The 19,338-nt window shown below is 34.0% G+C and overlaps 1 protein-coding gene across 1 annotated transcript in view; it reads right to left on the reverse strand.

Annotated features, from left to right (window-relative positions):
* Positions 1-19,338, reverse strand: part of LOC126976736 (agrin-like) — a 100,143-nt gene that overhangs the window by 35,729 nt on the left and 45,076 nt on the right. Inside the window, exons 8-10 of the mRNA XM_050825288.1 lie at positions 18,784-19,005; positions 11,534-11,637; positions 5,522-5,636 (exon numbers count right to left, since the gene is read on the reverse strand). Of these exons, the coding sequence (XP_050681245.1) occupies positions 5,522-5,636; positions 11,534-11,637; positions 18,784-19,005 (441 nt within the window). The remainder of the gene's footprint in view (positions 1-5,521; positions 5,637-11,533; positions 11,638-18,783; positions 19,006-19,338) is intronic.

Consider the following 19,338-nt stretch of genomic DNA (forward strand, 5'->3'; position numbering starts at 1 on the left):
TATATTTGTGATAAAATGTCGCACTGAAAGTTTTTACTATTCTCTATGCCCGTGACGTTGATATAAATCATATACTTGCTTTAAAGTTAATCAAAATGAAAGTGAAATAGTGACACAAAGAAAAGTTGGTACAGCGTAGATACGTCACTTCACTGTGTCGTCGAATATTCTTCTCACCTCCTGTGTGAGGGCTGAAATGTTAAAACAGAAGGACATATCCAGATACTGAAGATGATATTCGGTTCAATAGTTATTGCGCGATGATAGAATCCAGATCGGTGTGACCCTAGCATGTAGTGACGAATCTAACAATACCCAAAAACTCTCCCAATGCCTTGGGAGAAGACTGCCTCCTTCAGCCCTTATACAGGACGTGAGAAGAAAATTCAACAGATCAGTGAAGTGATATATCTACGCTACGCCAACTTTTCTTAATGTCACTATTTCACTTTCATTTTAATTAACTTTAAAGCAAGTATATGATTTATACTAAGCTCAGTGGCACAAAGAATGGACAAAACTTTTAGTGCGACATTTTATCACAAATACAATATTAAATACTATGTTTTGTAACAAAGTTCAGGAGGGCGCGCTTTTATAAGTTTTATTTGTGTAATTAGGCAACGGTCCTCCTACACAGTCTACCAGCTAACGAAATCCCTATATTTTAAGGTCTTGTGAGTCTGTGGTTTCATTGTACGTTTAATGCATATTACTTAAAAGTATAACTTACAAAATAACTGTTTGAACTTTTTAATTTTGACTCAAGCTTGGAGATTTTTTGCGATATTAAAGATACAATTTATTTTTCGAAATCGTAGTCTCAAAAATTTTAATTATCTAAAATCGGAACGAACATTTCGAATTAAAAATACAGAAACAAAATAAGGGCGTAAAATTCCATGTTCCATACCATTCCATCGTGGAATCCTAAAAGTGGAATGATCAGTGCGACTTGATGAGTCTTGTATTACAATAAACAGCGCTTTAGGTCCTCTTTCAATGTGATCTGGCGCAGGTTATATCTTAACATTAAGATCTTGAAATTAAGTGGGGTCTTTTTCTGTTTCTCCTATGAGAAAAAAATTTAGGACAGACAATAAACTTTAAACAATATTAAAATAAAAACAATCATATTTTCCATCTAATCTATATAAATAAACCAAAATTTACTATTCATGCGTCACTCGAATGATTGGCTCAGTTGGTAAGAGCGTTCGTACGGAACCTGAGAGGCGCGGGTTCGCGTCCCGCATCGTCGATGAATTTTGATTACAAATTTAATTTGTATAATTATTAATCCCAGACGTGAGTGATATCACTTTAAAGATACAAATTATGTAAATAATTATTTTGGAAGTTATACTTCTCTAGGCGCGTTATGAAAAAATTATGAGAGTGAAATTTTAATATGCGCGCGCATCACTGTAACACAAAATTAACAGGTTGAAGTTGGTTCCTAAAATTTTCTGACGTTTGCGCCAATCGTTATTTTTTTTTTTTTGGTTTCTTCATTATTCGGATAGGCAAAGGGTTCAAGCCCATACTGCCGTATTCATTATTTAATAATTAACTGTCAAAGCCATCTTTTCTAGATTTTTACAAAATTGTTCTTTCTATAAACGTAGAATAGCGCGAGGTATAAATCATTTTAATGATTTTTGCTTCGTTAGGCCAAAGAAGTATAACTTACATACATAAGTACACGCATTTTTTTTAATATAATATTCATAGTATAAACTCGTTCGATTTTACTACGCAGACAGACAAAAGTTATGTATGTATGTTTTAGACAGGCTAAGATAAATTGGAGAGGCCAATCCAATAGAGCGATGTTAGCTATAAATCTACTCAACCGCCAACTAACCAACGGTGGTACAGTATTGTATTCAGTTTGACGTAAATTGCTTATCTAAGATCAGGTTACGCTAAATATAACTCTGGTAATTAAGGTCAAATTTGACTAGAACATCTACATATATATATATACAAAGATCATTTTCACAATATAAATATTGTGAAAATTGATTTTGTTTGAGGCTCAATCACGCCTAAGCCACTGATCTTATCAACATGAAACACCACCACAACGCGAAATTTATCCAAGACGATTTATGTCTACTTATTTTTTTAATTCCAACGTTCCTTCATTAAGTTATTTCCTTTTAAAATTCACCCAGCGAAGCGGGCGAGAACGACTAGTTTAAATTTATATATGATACTAGTTGACCCGACAGACGTTGTTCTGTATATAATAAATAAAATAATGTTATTATATGAATTTGTCAATAATATATAAAAACATCAAAAATTACTTCGTAAAATATGCACCCTGCTGTCGTAATGAAATTGTTTCACAGCAGAACTGTCAAACCGTGCGTCAATAAATTCTCTCATAGAGATTATGTATGGACACATCAAAGGAAAAACAAATTTGTTGTTTTTATTTATTCACCTTTTAAACCTTCTCTGGACTTCCACAAATAATTCAAGACCTAAGTTTGCAAAATCGGTCCAGCCGTTCTCGAGTTTTATCGAGACTAACGAACAGCAATTCATTTTTATATATATATAGGTATGGACTTTGATTGTAAAAAATAGGATCTCACGTGAAGTGCACCGCGAAAAAAGGGAGGTATAAGTATAGTTTGTTCATTTATATTTCTAACAGACATGAGTTTTTTTTTCATGTATGGCCTTAATTGTCGAGTTATGTGCTTCTGATAAATTGACAAAGTTTGAGGACATGTTTGACCGTTGTTTTTGCAATAGTAAGTCACAATTAAAGTTGAAGGTTGAAAAGACACAGTTCATTTTACATTAAAACATAAATCAATTTTAACTGACCATGACGTCATATTTTGAGGACTGGATAAAATATGCGATATTCAAATGATCAGTAATTACATTTTGTTTATTTCAAATTATTTACATATGACTTAATAATTAAAAACACTATTTATATAAAAAATAATGAAATAAAACTTAAATAATCTATTAAAATAAAATACATATAGTAAATATCATTAAGAACGCTGTCGGCAGGTAAGGTGGCCATGAAGCTGACAACGCTACCTCTTTGTATGGCCAAACTTATCCTTTGACAGAGGTACGTACCAGATCTTGGGTCACCTGTTAAATCGGTTAGACGCCCGGATAACTCCTGTATGAGTTTTGTGCCGATGAACCCCAAGGACCCATCGCCTCCACTCCAAAGGGAACAAATATGTATTCATCACCGAGTGATGCATATTTCTTTCGCTTTAGGTTTTCGGCAGATTCCGCCGCTGCACCTCCCCCTCTAGATGTGTATTCAATAAAAGAGGGGGCTAGCGTGTCCACACAAGTAGTTACATAAATAAAAATTAAAAATTACGATAGTTGCGTAATATCAAACCATATTAAACAAGGACGCTGGGGTTGCAGATTTTGGAATCTATCATTAGCGAATACGAACTTGGCTATTGATCTTATGATTTAAAAGTATTTGTGAGGGTACAGCAATGAAATGGAAAATAAGTGCCTTATATTTTACTTAATGAAATATTGAAACTTTATCACTTCCCATATTTTTTTTATCACTTCATTAACTTAATCAGCACTACTGGATTGTTCACTGTGAAAACTGGCTGATGATAGTTATAAAATTCTCTCTCATATTTATATTTAAGTCACGTGCCAGTCTCTAGACCTGGTCAATAGACAGAAATATTTTTGATAGTTTCAATTCAATAGCATCCTTGATTTATTTATACCTTTTCTCTTATTTTTTATCTTTTATTGTTTCCTAGTTAGTAAAAATACTGTACTAATTCAAATTAAAATATTTTTATTCAAAATAGGATGTGAAATCACTTATTGAAAGTCAAAAAAAACTACCACCTATTCCAAAGTGAATGCCTCAGGCCTGAGTAGAATGGGCCCAACAAACTCAGCGGGCTTTTTTTTCATCAAAAATATGTTTTACAATTAAAGTAACATTTACATAGTAACATTGTACAATTAAACTTATTATTTAATAGCCTGAGGCCGGTCGCTCCATTCCCAATCTGTGGTATCATTAAGAAAGTCATTTATGTTATAGTAACCTTTACCACACAAACGTTTTTTAACAATTCTTTTGAATAACGTAACACCTTTGTTTTGAACATTTTCTGGGATCTTGTTGTAAAAGCATATACATCGCCCCACAAAAGACTTACTAACTCGACTAAGCCGATTAGTAGGCATCATCAGTTTATGTGTGTTCCTGGTGTTAACATTATGGTTATGACAGTTGCTGGCAAATTCATTTATGTGCCTATGAACATACATTACATTATCAAGAATATATTGAGAAGCAACTGTCAAGATGTTAATTTCTTTGAATTTTGCTCTCAATGAGTCTCTAGGACCTAGGTTATAAATAGCGCGAATAGCCCTCTTCTGCAGCACAAATATTGTATTAATATCAGCAGCGTTGCCCCATAGCAATATACGGAGAGAGATATAATGAGAGTTAACATGTTCTGTCGAAAAGTGATGAGCGCAATTGCAATGCCGCAAATAATTAAAAAAATTGTGTTGCTGAGCGACACTACATTGAAATGGGCAGGCCGTATTACTAACCGTTACGTGAAGGTTTTGCTCTTTTTCTCGTATAAAACTAATTAGAAAAGAAATAGTAACTTATGTATGATATTTTTCAATTATGTCAAAATGCAATCAACTCATGAATATTTTATCCCAGATACTTTAGTTATTTCCATAGTATTATGTCCTATGGAATATTGCTATGGGGCAACGCTGCCGATATTATTACAATATTTGTGCTGCAGAAGAGGGCTATTCGCGCTATTTATAACCTAGGTCCTAAATAATCATTGAGAGCAAAATTCAAAGAAATTAACATCTTGACTGTTGCTTGTCAAAATATTCTTGATTATGTAATGTATGTTCATAGGCACATAAGTGAATTTGCCAGAAACTGTCATAACCATAATGTTAACACCAGGAACAGACATAAACTTATGATGCCTACTACTCGGCTAAGTAGAGTTAGTAAGTCTTTTTGTGTGGCGATGTATTACGTTATTCAAAAGAATTGTTATAAAAGTTTGTGTTGTTTGTGTGGTAAAGGTTACTATAACATAAATGACTTTCTTAATGATACCACAGATTGGGAATGGAGTGATCGCCCTCAGGCTATTAAATAATAAGTTTAATTGTACAATATTACTTTGCAAACATATTTTTTCGATGAAAAAAGAAAAAGCCCGCTGTGTTTGTTGCTTCCGTTCTTCTCAGGTCTGAGGCATTCATTTTAGAATGTAATTTTGGTGGTAGTTTTTGACTTTTAATGTGATGTCACATCCTATTTGAATAAAAATATTTGAATTTTAATTTGAATTTGAACTACAGTGATTATAAGAACGATAATTACACTTACATCAACAAAGACAACTTAACAAAGTCTTCTAATGAAACGTTGATATATTCAGCACAAATCTGCGTATAAAATGTATTAGTAATGAACACTTACCGCAGTCACCGCTGAATGCAAGCCGCAGATCGCTCTGTTCTCGGCACGCCGTCGACTCTAGATCGCATTGTGACCGATATGTTAGTCCGTCCGTACCACACACCACCTCTGACTCCTATCAAATACATCACAATACTAATCAAGTCCTTTATTTTTTTAATAATTTATTATTACATGGAAACATAACAAACACATCACAAGATTGAACAATATAGGAAAAGTTACAAAATATATATATTGATGCGTCCTAACACATGTTTTATAGATACAATAATAACAAAGAGAAAAATCAAAGTTAAACAGTCACAAACGCTAACATTCAAATAAATGATTAATTTGATTATGTGTATTGATAAAACTACTTAAATTAAATTAAACTTGGGGCAACGATAAAAACGATTTTAATTTTAATTCTAAACCGTGTCTGAGCACAGCAAGGGAGCATAAAAATATGTCCATGTTAAGAAAACAATTGTTATAAGATTTACACATCCTGTGTAATGGCGAAATAACGAAATCCAATGCTTGTTCTTGGGTCGTCCCCAAGTTCAAAAGAAATGTTTGAGCGGAGAGACTTGGCTGGGACGTGAACGCCTACGAGACTGAGGAGCTCAGAAGAAGTCAGCTCACCAGAACATATCTTCTTTAACGTTACACAGTCTGTTATAGTGCGGCGCTGACATAGCTGAAGAAAGTTATATTTCAGCCAACAAATCATTATAGTGGGCTCGGTGTCCTTTTACACATAATTTAATGTGCGTAAGAACATTTTTTGAACAGTCTTGACTCTTTTTTCGCGGATTGAGTAAAAAGGATTCCATATTGGGCTTGCATATTCTAATTGGGGCCGCACGCGGGACTTAAATAGATATGTAATCTTAAATAGTATGTAAAATGCTTGGTTACACGTGTTATGGAGCCTAGCATGAGAAGAGAGATATTCAAAATATGGTCAAGTCTTTAAAATAATATAAATTTAACTGTTTGTATTGGATTGTCGTGTTAAAGCAGTAACGTTCAAATATCAAAATATTAACTAAAATATTGTCACTAGTAAATGAGACTACACTAAGTCAAGACTGAGACTTAGCCAAGCTATTATTATCCATAAGTATTTTTTTATGGACAAGGAGGACAAACGAGCGTACCTGGTGTTAAGTGATCACCGCCGCCCACATTCTCTTGCAACACCAGAGGAATCACAGAAGCGTTGCCGGCCTTTAAGGAAGGTGTAAGCGCTTTTTTTGGAGGAACTCATGTCGTATCGTCCCGGAAACACCGCACAAGGATGTTTATTCCACAGCTTTGTAGTATGTGGAAGAAAGCCTTGAAAACCGCATTGTGGCGGACTGCCACACATCTAGTTGGTGGGGATGATATCCTAACTTGTGGCGTGTCGTACGAATCAGAAAAAAGCAGGAATGGAATTTTATAGGAAATTGATGCAACTAAGGCATCCAGCCTTATTGTATACAAAATATAAAATAATGTGTATTATATAATAGTGGTACATAAATGTACGGATACCTTCAGGAGCTTATTACATAGACATTACATATAACTGAATTTAAAAAAAATAAAAGTGTTTAAATTTTTATGTTTTTACATCAGAACTCCGTTCTATTTTCTGTCATTTGGATTCTTTTTTTATTTGAAAAATATACTTTTATATTAATTCGACTACTAGAATGTATTGAATTTGATATAAGGATCCATGAGTGATTTTTGTGAGGGAACCCCCCAAGTTTCATAGTTTTAATGTAATATATTTTTACCTAACAAAGGCGCTAAAATTGTACACCACTTAAGTTTGGTGTGTTTTGGTTTAACAAAGAAGCCCTGGTACATGTTGCTTAGATGACTCATGATTTCATTATGAAAGACATTACTATCACCGCTACTATATTTATGTTCTCCTAGAGTCTATGTAGTAATAAGTCGTGCGCATGACGTTAGAATATATTAAGGTATACTCGCATCATACATACAATCCCTTCTTCAGCTATGATCGCCTGGTACCATAACACTGTATAATGCTTCCTATCCCATTTTCTCCACGTTAAATCTTATGAATTATGTGTGTCTCCTTTTACTGTCGCTTTTTCGTTTCAGTGACTTTTAAATCACAACGATTCTAAAGAAGTATTTACTTCGATAAATTAAAAACACTAAGAAGACGCTTTATGTAAGACAACATAAAATAAAACGAACCATCGAATTACAGAAGATATTTCACTATCATTAGTTTATTTCGTTTCATTCAATTACAGTTCAATTAATCAAACACGCGCAGCAATCCAACAATGACCTTATATTTCCTCGCTTGAAAAACAGCGGCACGAAATAATATCAAATAATACCTCAGGATGTATAAAGCAATAAAGATTTATTACTACGGCCATAAAAAAGCATATATTTTCCATACAATATATGGATTGACATAATTGCTATTCATATTGGGTCAATTGGTTCGAAAGTGTAACGAGGTACCTTTGTTGAAGCTACATTAAAACTTCCTTCGGTGTAAACCTATTATGAAAAGCAGTCCATGAGTGAGCATGGACTGTATTTCATAAAAGGTTTCTTCATTCTTATGTAATTTTATTTGCTTTACTCAGAACTTTAAAAAAAATGGAATATTAAGATACGATTTTTTTAATTCCTGGCAAAAGAACTAAAATCTTGAGATTTTTTTTTTACTTTTGCTATCTCATAGTATTCATACCAATTGAAAGCAATATAAGAATATATATCAGCTTATCTGAAAGCCTTTGCTCTATTTTTGATGATTTTATAAAAGCCAATTTTAAAAAATAAAGTAATTTATTTACAAATTCGGATTTATATGGATTACAATACATGTGACTAATGGACAACACGTGTATAACCTTATATACTCATGACTGCCGCCTTTGATGTATAATTCAATAGTACCAGGGCTACTGGAAACCCAAGCGCTGGCAGCTATTTCGGTCAACGGATGAGCCTATCCAACTCGGAAATTCTGCCAGTATTCTTGGTACACTTCCCCGTAACGATATTTATAAATTAATGTTATCATAGTATTGTAAATATAGCTATAAGATTTGTTTTGTTTGAATAATATTAGTTTTATAATATTATTTACTATACTTTGTCTGGCCAAAAATACTGTTATAAATTAAAAATAAACAAAAGAATGAATGGTCCTTCCAGCAAGATTCGTCGCCATTTCATAAAAGTTTCGGACTCCATCAGAGCTGAAGACTGGCCTCGTCTAGTCCCGCTCTTACTCTGCTGGATTGTGATTTATGATCAGTTTTAGAGAGTAAGACTTGCTCTAAACGCTATGATAATTTGGAGTCTCTAAAACAATCCGTACGATTGGCAGTGAAGAATTTTCCAATGGAAAGAGTGCGTGCTTCTATTGATAACTGGCCTCAACGTTTAAAATACTGTGTTGAGACCACTTCGAGTAAGATTTTTATATTGTTATATCTTTTTTATATTTATATATTAAACTAACACACTGTATAAAAGTAATAAATGTTATATTATTAAAACTTTCGTGAGTCTTTATTAAATTATTTATTAATACGGCTTTGCTCACGTTTTTGTAGGTGTCGGTAGTGACTAGTTTCGGACCATTCGAAAGTCCTTCATCAGGGTGAGTGTAGTGCGTTCGCGATAACGTCCCACCTCTTACTGTGACTTGGGCCAGTGTATCAAAACGCGTCTCGCAATAAGACCCATAGTGCCGATGATCACGTAGTGGACATTGTGAGAACATTCTGTGCATCCGTGGACACCAATAGTGACACAGTATCAATGATACCGTGCACGTCATCACCGACGCACCCCGCGCCCCCCGCATCCCATTTATAAATAATGTAATAAATGTTATTTGCAATAGAAATTTTTTTTTCTTTGTTCCAGTATTTATGGCAAGTCTACGTATAGTACCAGGTGGACATAAGTGCTATAGTGGTGATAATAATATTTATAAATGTGTCGTCTTGAAGAAACGTACCAGGACTCCATATTATTTAGTTACGCCAAACTATAGAAATATTTAAAGTATTACAGAGGTAAGAGACTTAAGTTTTTGTATAATTGTAAACGTGCCCTTACAATAATATCACCATAATTTTATGAAAAAAAGAAACCCGAGGAGTTCCTTGCGCCCGTTCTTCTCAAGTCTCAGGCATACTTTTTCGAATGGGTTCTAGTTTTTGACTTCAATAAGTGATATCATATCCTATTTTGGATAAAATATTTGAATTTGTAACTTTGATGAACCTAACAGCATAATATCTATATTATTAAAATGATACCCATTTTTTCTAAAATACTTAAACCAATATAAATTTATAACTGAAATGATTTGCAGATGTTGTAACTATTATGTACCTATATAGAATACTTTATCTTAATTTATCAACCACGCCTTGGTGAAAATGGCACACAATCTCAAACCTAACACATATTTTCTTTTAACTGCAAACTCTTCATCATGTTTATTTATAAAAATTGAGAAATTCCCTCAATTATCTACTCAGGTATTTATATCCTCACACCACAGAGAGAGAAAAAAAATCCAAATCATGACAGAATGAAGGAGGTAACAAACATTAAAAAAATACAAACGATTTGATAAAAACACACTCGCCCTATATTAAAGTCAGTAAAAACTTTATCCTAGGGTGTTTTTGGACATATTGTCCTTTTCTTTGTCGATATAATTTATATAAATTATATAACTCTAAAGAGAAACTTTTCACGACACAAGTGCCAACTTTATCTTGATATGTCAGTCCTTTCCTCCGTTTATTCTTATCCTGAACTGTGGGAAAAGGGAACCAACTTCTTCCCTTTATGTATAAGAAATAAGTTAAGGCTGAAGTTGGTATTTTCTTGTAAATTAATAAATTTTGTTTATTTTTATGAAGTGGTATATTTATATAAGATACTTAAATAAGTACTACATAAGACATGATGTTCGTAAAATAAGATATGATGATCTTATATGACGCGTTTCGTCGTCTTTTCGCGGTGTTAGCGACACGAGTATATTAATAATTTTTCGAGTGGAAATGGGGGAAGCTTTTTGGATAGTTGCACCTTTCATTTATGAAACTCGACTTTGGCCCGTTTTATAAACCCACGCTTTTTTAGCGTAATAGACAAACACTCTCCTCATTACGGTGAGACTAAATTTAAAATGTTCATGTGTGTTATTTTTACTGATGTGTTAGTGAAGTGTGTAGTATTTTGCTTTTAGACAATCCCTATGACAAATATTGACAAACGGCGTCATATTCACGTATACAATATTTTATTTTTATACACATTTATTTGTAAATTAATATAATTTTCAGAAAATGGAGTATTAACACTGAAAAAAGATAGAGAGAATAGACACTTAATTTGTTTCAATATGGTTTCTCTCTCCATCTATTCCGTCTCTTTTTCACACCTAGGTTTATATTATGTAAGGATAGTTATCTCACTCTCACACAGGGTTATGTATATATGTTTATCTACATCCATATTTTAAATCCTCTATTAAAGATTCTAAAACAGTTAGCTTATTGCCAATATTAAAACAATGTCCTAATAACCATTACATCATCCAAACTAGTGTTATAATGAAATTCAGTACAACATTATATCATCCGTTTTCATAATAACACTCCTTTGGATCATATTATGGTTTCTAGGTCTGGCTTTTTTGATGTTAGCAGTAAGCTAACTGTTTCTGAATCTTTTATAGAGGATTTAAAATATTGGTGTAGATAAAGTCTTGTATGCAACAGTTGATAATTTGTTATTAACAGACTCATGTGATACTATTATCACAATATTGGCTTCGCCTCATGTGGCAACCCCCATTCGTGTTTTAATACCCCTTATTACATACACAACAGTTGCATAAATAACCATTAATGCCCTTCATTATGTACAGTGACATAAACTCACAGAACAGATAAAGTACATGAGAGCATAAACTACTATTATAATATTAAAACGTACCTGTGGTTCCGTACAGTTGTGGTTACATCTACAGATGGGTCGGCCGGATCCACTATCCAATTCACAGTCCCCGCCGCCAAGACACACGATGTCCGAGCATGTTTCTAAACATAAAATACATAATTTGAAAATCTTTCAGTCTTTTTAACTAGCTATATACCTGCGACATTGTTCGTCTAAACATAACATTAATAATAATAAGTGATAATCTATTTTTCTAATATCAATGCTGAGAATTTGGGTGTGCGTCATATTTTATTTACATCTATCTATTCAGATGTTTTGAGTAAGAAATATACAGGACGTTCAAACTTTCACATTTATAATATTAAGGCGAAGAGTAAGCAGAGAACACGCAAACATGATGTTTTAAGACAAGTTTTGTGGTGAAATTATAGTATTTCAAGCTATGAACACTACTTAATCCTGTTACACATATCCTTAAGTCTTATTTGTAGGTTGCTAATGCTTGCTGTTGGTTATAGTTAACACTGCCGAGCCTTTTTGAGCTACCACTTTTCTTTGAAGTTAAACAAGTTTTTTGGCATAGCGTGACGCATTTTTTTGGTACTTCTCTCAGAAAAGTTATTCTTATAGCTTGTACTTTTTTTGTGTAGATTCATTTATTCAGATTAGTAGTGAATAACGAGGATTGTAAGCATATAAACTGTTTTCCACGCAAGAATTTTGAAAATATTATATAAAATATTGGCTTTGTTACATTGATGGTGGGCCGGCAGCCGTGAACTCATATCGCTCAAGGTCGCTGGCATTTTGTGTCGCCTTAAGTAAAGATTGACCTGACAGATATTTTTAACAATATAATGGAAACTGAAATGATACCTGCCGATTGGACGAAATCTACAATAATTTTGTTGCACAAAAAAGGAGACAAAGAAGATATTGGGAACTACCGTCCTATAAGCCTTATGTCCAATATTTACAAAATTTTCTCGAAACTATTATTAAATCGTATCTCACCCATTTTAGAAGAAAATCAACCAAAAGAACAAGCAGGCTTCCGGAGTAATTTTTCAACTGCAGATCATATACACGTATTAAGACAGATCTTACAAAAATATAATGAGTACAACAAAATATATTTCATAGGATTTATCGACTTTAATAAAGCATTTGATTCTCTGGAACATGATTACATTTGGGATGCACTGCGAAAACAAGGAGTAAACAACAAGTACATTCGTCTTCTCCAAAATGTATACCTGAACAGTACTGCACAGGTCAAACTGGAGACAGCCGGAGAAGAGTTCCGCATCGAGAGGGGTGTCCGTCAAGGCGATCCTATTTCTCCTAAGCTCTTCACAGCAGTCCTAGAGATGATTTTCAGGAACCTAGAGTGGGAATGTTTTGGCCTAAATATAAACGGCGAAAAATTGAACCATTTACGATTCGCAGATGACATCATTCTATTTTCGGAGAGTGAAAACTACCTAGAGCAAATGTTGCAACAACTTGCAAACGAAAGTGCTAAAGCCGGCTTAAAAATAAATGCGTCCAAAACGAAAATCTTGACCAACTCATCCGGCCCAACTGGTTCGATAGTAGTTTACAATGAAACAGTAGAATATGTCACAGAATATATCTATTTAGGACAGTTAATAACCCCTAGAAATAACATGAAGCAAGAAATAGACAGACGCATTTGTAATACATGGAAAAGATACTGGTCTTTGAGTGAAATCATGAAAAACCCCGAGATACCTATAGGAATAAAAAAAAAAGTCTATAACACGTGTATACTCCCATGTCTAACATATGGATGTCAAACTTGGGCTCTAACAGACCATCTCTCGGAAAAAGTAAAAGTGTGCCAAAACTCCATAGAAAGAAGCGTAATTGGAGTTCGGAGACGAGACAAAGTTACGTTAGAAAACATAAAGAGTCAGACAAAATTCAAAAACGCACACAAGCTCTGTCAAAAGCAAAAGTGGAAATGGACTGGACACATTCTGAGGGAAGAGAAAGAGAAATGGACAAAAACCGTTACAGAATGGTATCCAAGAGACGGGAAACGAAGGAAAGGTAGACAGATTAGAAGGTGGGAGGACGATTTTAAAAGAATAGCAGGACCGGACTGGATGAGAGTAGCCAGAGACCGAATAAGGTGGAAGTCTTTAGAGGAGGCCTTTGTCGAGAGACAAATTACTAGTTAAGATAATTTAAGTTTTATTTATAAGAAAAAAAAAAAAAATTAAGTCACTAGTAATAATAAAGGCTATTTTATTTTATTTATTTATTTATTTAAGTAAAGATTTGTAATATGAATAGCCACCGGCATGTTAATGGGATTGTCAGCATTTTAAAGTTTCTTGTAGAATTTACTTTTAAATCGAAAAACGATACCATTTCTTGACTGTAGCTCTTTCATGAACTAAACTTGGCTTTTGTGAATATAGCTAGCAAGTCCAGCTCAGTTTCTGTGACATATTTTTTTCAGGCCTGAGTCATTATAACCTTCCGAAATCGGCGTGCCCCCGCCCCGCGTTATGTCTTAGATCGGCGAGATTTTGGCGAGCGTGCAACGGTCTGTCAATGTGTATTATTTTACGTGTATTAATAGATTACTTATAATTATGATGATTTGAGTGAAGGTATAAGAAAGCTATTTAAACAAGCTATAAGACCATGCAAAATAAGCCATTTGATAAACCAAATGTGGGTCACAACTTAGTCAAGCGTAGTGTACCGTACGGCACTTCCGATTTTGTTGTATCTGTAAAATCTAATGACATATTGCGCTTCCTGATTTCGAGAGGAAAAGACATCTTAAATAATCAATATGTTATGTTTTTAAAGTGATAACCCTCACTTCTAGGATTAATACCCAAATTTTGTGAACGATGCGGGACTCGAACCCACGACCTCCGGCGTTCCGTGCCGGTGCTCTAACCAACTGAGCTTACCGTTCTAGTACCGCCTCGTTACAAAATTCTGTTTGCTTTGTTCAACTCTCAGGTTGTGGCTTCATCTACAGGATCTACTCTACAGTTGATAACCTGCTCAACCCCAATATATGCATATTAGGAAATTGACTTGAGATGTCGCTCTTGTAAATCTAAACAATATGTTATGTTTTTAAAGTGATAATCCTCACTTCTAGGATTAATACACAAATAAAATTTGAAAAACAAAATTTTATGAACGATGCGGGACTCGAACCCACGACCTCCGGCGTTCCGTGCCGCTTCTCTAACCAACTGAGCTTAATTTTGTTTTTCAAATTTTATTTGTATCTTAAATAATATTTTAGAAATATAATTTAAAGTTTTAGTATGCACGCTCTCAATGTAGAGATGTATAAAACGTAAATAACTATTTTAAAACATCTTTCTAACATTACCAAGATAAAAAATGTAAATTTCTAAAAGGAATCCTCTTCAAGAAATTCAAACAAAAATCCCAATGCAGCGTTGTAGACGAAACAGATTTTAGAGAATCAAAGAGCATCTTAGAAAGCAATTCTTAAAGTAGCTAACAGAAACGTCTGAAAGAGATTTCATTAAAATATGAAAGCTATTCAAAAAGAAAGCGTGGTCCAGTATTGATTCAGAAAACAAATAAGATTGTGTTAAATTAATACTTTCTCTCGGTTCAGTAATCTGCGTCTCTTTCCCTTGAGGCGGTTTATGGTTTTAATTGATTTAATCAACACAAGCTCTAAAAGCTTTCATTCTATAATTAACATATTCACTGTATTTCACAAGAATTAACAAAAATAGTAAACGTTAATAGTGATCTGACATGTAAATTAAATAATGAGTTTTTGATTTAAATACGTACTATGTAAAAATGCAAACAATTTGTTATTTTTTAGTGATTTGATTTGATTCACTTTTGGGATTGACCAACCTGAGAGTTGAACAAGACATAACAAAATTTCGGTCGATGCCTCACTCGCCTCACTCGGATGGTTGGCTCAGTTGGTAAGAGCCGCAGACGAAACCTGAGAGGCGCGGATACTAATCCCGCATCGTCCATGAATTTTGGTATACTTACATTAAATTTGTAAAAATGGTTTGTTTTGTTTGACAAACCCATTTGATGGATGTCATTCGGCCAACAAGTTTTTTCAATCAATTGTATCAATTAGCAACAGCTTATATGGTATAAGCGTTAGCAACAGCTTATATAGTTTAAGCATTATACGTCTAGATAGACTATTACAGCTTTAAAACACTTTTCGGACACAGCAAAGTAATTTTCGGGTTTAAAACTACCCGCTATTTTGAACAATTCATGCACGATTACATAAAGTGTCATACAAATCGCGAGTGGCCTACGTAGCTTGTCTCGAACACTAAACTAATATTCCTGGCCTGATTTATCAGTCGTCTAATAACAAAAGACTCTTTATTCTTTTAATTTTATTTTATTCTTACTTAATTATTTATGTTGTAAAACAATCTTTAAATTTGAATGAGATAATCTAAGATTATAGACACTTACATATTTGTATGTTACGCTTTAAGTTATTTGTATGTTGTGTATTTGTATATTCTTTAAATGACAAACCCAATAGCCCCTAATATGCAAAAGTGTTAAAATTGAAATTAAAAAAAATAATATTCAACATAATCCCCACATTTAATCGACGCTACAAACAAATTTCCTCTTTAATAAACCTTTTTATGCCAAAAGAATCCTGTGCGCCTTCTATTGACAACTTTATAAAAGGCGAAGATTTTCATCACAAGAAATTGATAGCGATTTTTCTTCCGAGTGGAATTTTATAATTGATTTCATCTTTACTTTTAAATTCACCGCGGCGAGGCGAGTCTTAAGCCTGAATGACTGATGAAAACGTTTTTGGCCTCGTTAAATATTAGCAAATGGAAAAATGACACAAAATTCTCCAAGGAGTTTCAATATTTTTATTTATAGCTTTATAGAGACTCGATCGCATTTGCCTTTGAGCACTCACTAATTACCTGAGCTTTTTACGCTTGGTATAGTTTTAATGATAGAGTGTTAAAGCACGGAGGGAAGGATAAAACTTTATGAATAGCGGAAGGGATCGTTAGCTAAGCATTTCAATTTAAATTCAGTCGAACGTTTAATTTTGACTGGATTAAAAGTTTTATCGACTGTTCGAATTCTCTCATTTATTACTGTACGCCGTCGGAATTATCTTACTAATACTTTTAGTATGTTTTTATATACATTAATTGAGTATCGACACCTTTATGTGTATGTTGCATTAAGACTACTTTAGTTACGGTTGATGTGTATATGATGATTTTTGGTGTAGATACCGCACTAATTAAGAACAATAGCTTTTTTATTACGGCAACTATTAGATACTTATGTGCGTGGCATCTTGACACTCAATGGCATCTTTCAAATTTTGTAACATACGCTTCGTGTTATTTTACATTGAAATTAATAAAATACAAAATAATTACTGAAGATATGTGATCCCAGTGTCTTTCATATTTCTTGTAGTATTATTTTTACAAAGTTATACTACGCGGCATTTTAGTTTCAAATATTGGCAAAGTTTAACAAAACATTTGGCATGTCAACGTAACACATTGTTCGAGACTTGCTCGAGTACGCCCGCTTGAGCGTAGTATTTGTTGCCGCACTTTGCGACCACGTCTGCGGTATCTAGTTGGAGCGCAGCGGAGACCAATCCTTAATATAAGGTATATATGTTATTTTATGTAGACTGGTTGATATATATACATATATATATATATATATATATATATATATATATATATCTGCTGAAATTTTCTTTTGTTACGCTTAAAGAAAAACGGTTTGACCTGAATTCTGACGCCAAATTCCACCTTTGCACGACACGCCACAAACTCGCGTATCATTCCCACAATCTGGATGTGTGGCGTTCATTTTCAGTGCGGTTTTCATCAACTCTCTTCCACGTACAACTAAACTATGGAATGGGCTTTCTTGCACAGTGTTTCCTAGACTATACTAGGATGGCCATAAATAATGTTACAATAAAAAATAAACAAAATATTACAATATTTGAATTTGGAATCTTTGTAGTGTTCATACGAAAAGGGTCGTCAAAGCAGTAAAGGCAGTAAGAATTCGACGAAATCCTTTTTTTTATGGAAAAAGGAGGACAAACGAGCGTACGGGTCACCTGGTGCTAAGTGATCACCGCCGCCCACATTCTCTTGCAACCTCAGAGGAATTACAGATGCGTTGCGGGCCTTTAAGGAAGGTGTACGAGATTATTTTGAAGGTACCCATGTCGTATCGTCCGGAAAACACTGCACAAGCAAAAAAGCTCATTCCACATCTTACTACAAAGCTCGTCGAAAAGCGTACACTGGAGGACCGCCACACATTCAGATGGTGGGTATGATATCCTAACTTGTGGCGTGTCGTGCGAAGGCTGAATTCGATGGTAGGAATCAGGTCAAACAGCTCTTGTGAACTCTCCCCGTGATAAATGCGGTAGAAGACGCACAATGAAGCGACGTCTCTACACAACACCAAGTGATCCAGCCGTTCACAGAACACTGACAATTCGAGCTGCTCTGCGTTGCATGGGGTCAAATGGATCAACAAGATAATTTTTATCGTAGCAAGATTGCCACTCTTTCAAATCAACATTTACATATTCAACGTTTTACAAATCATTTCTATTACAATGTAATATGTAAAGCTATGCAACAAAAATACTCAAACGTCAAATAGTCAATGACTTACACGAGTAATTCAAATAAGTAAATGTAAATTAAAACAAAACATAAGATATTGAGTACAGTAGCTGCATCATCCACACACACCGTAAGTAAATAAAGGTATTTTGCGAACATTTTATAAGCGATTATAAAAAAAATAGTTTTAAGAATCGATGACCATTGGATACCTTACAAACTAATTTGTTATGTATATTACAGACAAAATACTCTATTTGATTGAAAAGAAATCATCAGGTGACCCGTACGCTCGTTTGTTCTCCTATTCCATAAAAAAAAAGAGTAGCCGTTGAGTTTCTTGTGTGTTCTTCTTATTCAATATAATGCAAATTATTTTAACATTTTAATGACGATTCAATAGCGCTTAGTTTAAACCTAATTGAATAAAGGTCATTTGACTTCGTAACACAACATAAATCCTGTTCTAGTCGAGATAAAACCCCCAGGTGTTAATGTTCTGTATTATTTTCCTCCCGTACTATCTAAGGCTCAGAAGAATAGCTACCGATCGGTGGGTTATATAAATAGTTAATTTAAAAAAGAAAAACTTACGACAAGTTCCATTGTAGAGCACACTGATCTCATTCTCTCTGAGGCTCGCTTGGCACGCGTGCATTCTCATCTTACACTCGCTGCCGTATGTATTGAAGTCCGAGGCACAGATAGGAGCTATGTTGGAATCACAAACAGGACAGGAGCAATGAGGTGAACCCCCTCGGGCCACGCACGCACCGCCCCAAGGACAGCTGGCGCGGGCACATGGGTTCTCGACACCTAGCACATAAATATATCATAATTATAAATAATAACGTTTATGACTCAAATATATATGCAAACTTTACCATTTTAACCGACTTCAAAAAAGGAAGAGGTTCTCAATTCGTTGGTATGTTTTTTTATGGATAAGGTGGGCAGACCAGTAAAGTTGGGACCATTATTGTAACGTATACGTAGGTAACACCAAAATGTTTGCGGAACATAAAAAAGAGAAACTACGTTTAAAAAAAACGACTTCGAAAACTGAAAAGTATCAAATAACTAAAAATTTAATTTAATACACCTCCTATGCAAACCTTTACCTTTAATATTAATAAAATACTATTATTT

The sequence above is a fragment of the Leptidea sinapis genome, chromosome 42 (genome assembly GCF_905404315.1).
Source record: "Leptidea sinapis chromosome 42, ilLepSina1.1, whole genome shotgun sequence".
Taxonomy (NCBI): domain Eukaryota; kingdom Metazoa; phylum Arthropoda; class Insecta; order Lepidoptera; family Pieridae; genus Leptidea; species Leptidea sinapis.